General features: G+C 47.4%; 1 protein-coding gene across 2 annotated transcripts; it reads right to left on the minus strand.

Moving 5' to 3' along the window:
• Positions 1–88: 88 nt before the first annotated feature.
• LOC122403099 (cAMP-dependent protein kinase catalytic subunit PRKX) lies at positions 89–6130 on the minus strand. 2 transcript variants are annotated; one of them, XM_043406429.1, is made up of 6 exons: positions 5998–6130; positions 4264–5927; positions 2282–2444; positions 1663–1926; positions 844–1174; positions 89–775 (listed from the first exon to the last, which is right to left on the minus strand). In XM_043406429.1, exons 2-6 carry the CDS (start codon positions 4352–4354, stop codon positions 629–631), a joined length of 996 nt encoding a protein of 331 aa, XP_043262364.1. In that variant the 5' UTR covers positions 4355–5927; positions 5998–6130; the 3' UTR covers positions 89–628. The 2 variants fall into 2 exon arrangements, with proteins under 2 accessions (XP_043262364.1, XP_043262374.1); XM_043406439.1 differs by lacking the exons at positions 4264–5927; positions 5998–6130 and adding an exon at positions 2554–2695.
• Between the last annotated feature and the right edge of the window lie 231 nt (positions 6131–6361).

Consider the following 6361-nt stretch of genomic DNA (forward strand, 5'->3'; position numbering starts at 1 on the left):
CGCGTGGAGGAAGATCGATTTTCAACCGCGCGCGTATTCGTTCGACGACGGATCACAACGCTCGTTATCGTTTGAGATTTAAAAAAGAAAAGTGCACAATTCAATTATTATTGTTCGATCTGTATCACATACACGTTGTTACGATTACTTTACATGTGTCATCTTAAAAAATTATATTATATTTCTGTCGACACTCTCTGCCGCTTATCTATTAAAAGGAACATACATCGATACGAGTACGCAATATTAAGTGTCTCCGAACAATTCTATCGCATATCCCAGTATCGCTTCGACCGGAACCCTGTTCTGCCCAACGATTTGCACAATTTTTCTTTATTTACAATGTCTCGTCGAAGCAACGATTTAAACGAGAAAAAAGAAAGAACAACGATGACAGATACATATACCCTACATAGTACGTACAAATAAATAATGCAGCACGAGATATAAAAGAACGAGACTATGTACAACATGAAACAGAAGGCTCGCGTTTAATCGTAGTTTTTTTGTGGATCACGTTAACGCAATTTGAACGAATCGGTGTATCTTAACGTCGGTTCGAGATCTTTTGTAAAAATCATTTGCCCGGCCTTGTTGCTTCGCCGTCCGAGAAATTACAATGTCGCTTTCAAAAATCTTGAAACAGAGCCAGCTGTTCCGGTGGCAGAGGTGGCTGCGAACGCCAGTCGGTTTCCGGATAATCGTCGAAACAGCTAGGATCCCCTGGTGCCTTCACTCTTGGTCTTATCGGAGGGGTCAAGGCTCTCTGAGGTACCTGTTCGCGATCATAGTAAACATAAGCAATTGCTACATAAATTGAACAATAAAAAATTTATCAATTACCAATGACCACTCGACCAGCTTGAACCAACGATGCCTCTTTACGTCGTCGGCTCCCTGTCTCATGTTCCCCAGCCTTTTCGTTCTATCGGCGACCAGAAGTTTCTTGATCAGATCCTTGGCGATCGGGTCCATGTGTTTCGGCCACTCTATCCTGCCGCTCAATATCTTCTCGTAGATGCCGAAAGGGTTGTCGTCGAAGAACGGCGGGAATCCCGCCAGCATTTCGTAGATCAGAACACCGAGCGCCCACCAATCCACCGCCTTGTTGTGCCCTTTGCTCTGAATTATTTCCGGCGCCAAATACTCGGGCGTACCGCACAAAGTCCACGTTCTGCAAACACACCGATTGTTCACGATATACATATTACCCTCGAGCTACGCTTGTCGCAATGGCGTTCGACGCGGGTGGAGACGCTTATCGCGCGCTGTTATCGAGGCTTTCTCCGCATAATTAAATAGGCGTGTCGCGGCTGTCGATGCGTAGATAACACCAGAAGGTGCATTTGGACGAGATACCGTCGAAAAGGTAGCATGATTCAAAGAACAAACGCACTTATCTGCGCGGTATACAGTGTATACAGATCTGATCATGAATGTCAAGGTGAGGAGTTGATAAAATATTTGCGTGTTTACTTCGGGCTAGATATCGTGCCATAAATGACAATAGGATGTTATGTTTCTCTGCGAGCTAACAATACGTTGACGAACTGTTATTAACTGCCAGAAATTTTCTACGAGATCAACGTTTGGGCCATAAATGATCGACGCGACGATCGACGAGTTTGATCGAAGCCATTTTTGGACGCATCGTCGCGCTACCTGTCCGTGAGTTTCTTGGAAAAGCCAAAGTCCGTGATTTTCAGATGGCCCTGGCTGTCCAGCAGGAGATTCTCGGGTTTCAGGTCCCTGTAAACTATGTGCTTGCTGTGAAGGTATTCCAAGGCACAAACGATCTCAGCCGCGTAAAAGCAGCTGGTGGGCCCGGAAAATCTGCCAGCTGCCCTCAGGTAAGAAAAAAGCTCGCCACCGGCCACGAACTCCAACAGCATGTACACTCTTGCCTCGTCCCTGCCGCTCCAGAGCCTGGAAAGCGAAAGACGGTTTAAAATTACAACACTCGCGTGTAAACAAAGGGAAAAGGAGAAGGTGTTGCACAAAATAATTTAGCACAAAGCAACCAAAAGTAATCTTTTTTCAGGAGCGACATAAATCGTCCACGAAAGGCCAACAGGTATCACTCTCGTCGTTCCCAGTTACGCTTTCTTTTCCACAATTTCTTTCGTTCGACCGACAAACGTGCAGCTTTCTTAATTACTGACGCGCATATAGTTTTGATACGTTCCTCGGAGCCAACATTCTTTTTCATCGTACGTAGCGTGCTGCGCGAGTTATCGGCGATTCGAAGCGCAGATTCGAGTAGAAAGCGAATTCTGCTTACATGTTCACGAGAAAGGGATGTTTAACTTCCTTCAGGACGGTGATCTCGTTCCGTACGTGTTCCACTTGCTTCAATCTGATCACGTCCACCATCGAGAGGATCTTCAGGGCCATTGGAGTCCCTTGGTGCCTGCAGAGGACCACTCTCCCGAAGGTACCGGTGCCTGCAAACGAGTCTCACGTAATGGACAATCTTTAACGTAACATCGGGCATTCTAAAAAAAAAAATCATATCGTTCTTTCTTTTCTTAATAATAGAAATGAGAGGAACACCTTGCAGGACATTTTTCGGAGCGTTTCGTTATTCGATGTAAACGCAATAATTACGTAAGTTTTCCATCGACCCCGCGGGACGTTTAAAAGTATCGGTTGCCGGAAGCCGCTTGTCGTTTTTATCATCGACAGCTGTTCGCATCTGTTTTTGGCAGTCGCCGCGATTGTCCCGAGGCACGGAGAAACACGTTTTTGCTCTTTATTCGCTGGTTGCCAAAATTTGCCAATCTCGTAATGGCAGTTGTGTACGCGAAACGACTCTCGGGATCGCGATAAAACGCGTCGTACGTGGCAATTTGCCGGTTAATTTCGGCGCGAAACGCAGGGGCACCGTTAATTGGTCGTGGTACGTTAGGCAGACCGACTTTTAGTCACCTGCATTCGTGGGAAAAGTGTATCAAACAGACCGAACAACGCTTGCGGATTATGCGACCAGGGGAGAAAGCGTCGATAATTAATGGTCGCCTAAGCGATAAACAACACGCGCGTAACCCTTCTTTTATTCGCGTGGTCGTCTCGAGATATTATTTTTTTTTTTGCATCATCGATAGTTAAAAATATCCGAAGTACTTTTCTATGGTAGATCGATATTTCTATACCGTTCATTCATCTCCGGGTGGCGGATGGTTTGCTCGAATTTCGTACGCCAGACGCTCACCCCCGACATGTTGCTTTTTTTTCTCCGTATGGACACTCGAGAGGATTTTGGTGTTCGGCCAAAACTTGTTTTACGTCTCAAAGAAGCGGCCTGCCGCATCTGTCCTGATCGATCTTCGCTCGAGGCGCGCGTGCTGCTTTATGCTCGAATTTAACCTAAGCGCGATTTAAGGGCGCATTTTGGTCCGGAACCTCCAACGATCGATTTTTATTCTCTTTTTACAATTAAGCGTGCCCTTGACATTTATTTTATTTGAAAAATAAACGTATTACGGAGGAACGACCCTCGAAGTAAACGATAGAGGATTAAGGTTGCTGGAAGTTTATTTATCGTTCAAATTAGAATGCTCCAATTACGTGGCACGAGACGATCGATGATCTACGCTTTCTTCGTATTATTTTTATCGACGATGATAAAGCGCGTCGCGGCACGACAATCCGAGATCCCATCGATGGTGTTAGTCATATAAATAATTATTTCGCAAGAGACGTCGGAATGTTTGAAAAACCACTAACGGAACACCTGCAGTTTACTGATCGAGTCTCTCGTGTAACTCTGACTTAACGAGCAGTTAAATATACACTCGGTGGCCTCTCACTCTCCAGTGGCCCACTTCCTCGCATCGAGGGTAGTTTGCTTTAGTTCTTCTCTAACATTTTCCATTCGAAGATATATTCTCCCGTTGTTCGAACAAATTTTTCTGCTGTAAGTTCGACGGAACCGCGAGACTTTCTCCCTAAAGCGAAGCATATCCCTAAACACCGTTTCAAATCAGGCTCGAGGCAAGTAGAAAGCCCGGCAACATCGACAGAATCTAATCGAGACCGGTGACGTTACAGGTTTCGCTCACCAAATTAACCCTTTTGCAGATCCCGTTTCCACGATATAAAGTAATTCATTCGCAGAGAAAGTTATTCTAAAAAGGATGTAAAGCTATTATTTAAAGATAATATTTGGAAAACAACAAAGTGGCATATTATTTCACTTTCGAGTCGACCGCAAAGTGAATTTCGAGTACAAAGTATATTCCAGGAGGTGTTTACGATGCTCACCTATGGTTTTGATAATCTCCAGATCGTCGATGTCGTATCGCGGCGAGTCCTCCTGGGATCCCTCCTCGTCGGACGTGGTGTCTCCCGACATAGTTTACAAAGCACTGCCGTAGCCGACGGTTACAGAGAAAGTTTCTGATTTATTTCTTTCGGTCCGCCGACACGTGGAAAGAAAGGAAGCCCCGGTTCAACGATCTGCTCGCGATATTCTTAGATCGTGGACCGACGGCTCGACCTCATATCTGTCCCCCGCGACCCTTTCGACGACCTTTCTTTCGCCGGGGTCGCGCACGAACGTGAAAACAGCGACAGGTGCGCGTACTGGCGAACAACTCGAGCGCCCTTCCTCGATCAACGATCGTTTCTTTTTCGAAGATCTCCACGGATCAGCGACACCGCGCTCGATGTTTATCGTTACCCGACGCTGTCAACGACCCTCTTCTCTGCAGTGGTCGGTTTCGCGAGTGTCATTTAAAAGCGACGAGTAGCGCGGCACCGCGTTCGACGCACAGAGAACGCCGCACACCACTTTCCTCGTTAATGTATGCGGCCGGTTTTCACGCAGCGATCATTTGTTGATTTAAACGGAGCGCGCGTGTTACGCGACGCGTCGAGAGCGTAGCCGTGCGCCTTTCGAGGCGATCATCCTCGAACGATGTGTCTCGCGGAAGACGGAAAAGGAGCGCGTTGCGCGTTCGCCGATATCCTGGACTACCATTTACGGTATACCATCCGACGGTTATGCACTTCCTACTTTCTTCTGGGCTCGGCGAAACCGCGATCGGTTCTCGATCGATCGACAACGGGCACGAAAGGGAATCCCAGTGTTCCGAACGTCAGAAATATTCACGAAGGCGGCACGGATCGTCCCGGCAGCGGCCTTTCGATCTTCGATCTTCGACCTTCGCACGATCGCTGTATTCCGGCCCTTCCGTTTCGCGTCTGAGATCCTGGATCGAGGTGCGAGGATCCTTGTGCCTTCTGTCACATGATCTTCGTGCGGTTCGAATGCCAAGCAGAACTAAACTGGTCACCGAGGGGTCTCAAAACGCTGTCTATCCTTCTCTCGCTCCTCGTCCCCCTCTCTTTCCCTTGACCCCTCCATCTCTTTTCACTCCCACTTTTCCTTCTCTCTCTCTCTCTCTCTCTCTCCCTCTGTATGTATCTCACTCTCTCACCCACACGGGAACTCTCACCGAGAACATCTCTCGAGACCCGTCCGCGGCGGTGAGAGACCGAGTGATTTATAGACGGCGATCGCGGAAGATTCGCGCGGTTCGGCGCGGGATCAAGACGGGATTTAAAAATACGGACCGCGGGGAACGAACGCGATCGTGTCGTCATCGCGGACCCGTTAGACGGTTGCGTCAACGCGCGGACTGGTTTCGAAAAGCGTTTCCCGTATCGCCGAATCGAATTTCGCGAATCGCCGCCGATGACTCGTCGCCTCAATTTTTATAGAAACCTCGTTATATCGTTGTTTCTCTCTGGGTGATGTATTCTTTATTTCGGGGGGGGGAGGGAACGAGGGACGAGAACGAGCGTAGGACAACATGGTCTCGTTGCTTGCCAACCGGACGACACAGAAATAGTGATGATTCGCGGAATTCGCGCGAACGTTAGACTCTCGAGCTCCAACTTTTGTATTCGGGGGGTATTCGGTTCTAGAAATGCAATTTTTAGACTCTTGTTATTTTTTATATAGAGAACCGTAGATTGCTTTCGTATATTTACCGACGATTTCAGCGTACACAGGATTTTTTTCGAGTACAGATAACGAAAATTGTACGAGCTATGGATCATCCAAGAAAGTCTCTTAAAAAAAAAGTGTCCTCACGGCTGACACGATTCCAGCAGCTCTGATGATCTGAAAAAAAGGAAAAGTATCTTGGTTGGAAAGTGTGTAACTATGGCACAAACTAGAGACTTATTTTCCAATTTTTCGTACGTAACAATGTTTTGTAACGAGTTGTGCGGAGTAAATCGGCCGGGAGCCGGTGTCGCGGACGCGATCGAGACGACGAGGGAGCGAAGTGGTCGAGGATGATCGGCAAATCCGCCGAATTTCGACTTATTTTTGAATTTGGATGTCGTCCAG

Source organism: Colletes gigas, unplaced genomic scaffold, assembly GCF_013123115.1.
Source record: "Colletes gigas isolate AHSC1104 unplaced genomic scaffold, ASM1312311v1 Colletes_gigas_Sc00002, whole genome shotgun sequence".
In the NCBI taxonomy this organism is placed as follows: Eukaryota; Metazoa; Arthropoda; class Insecta; order Hymenoptera; family Colletidae; genus Colletes; species Colletes gigas.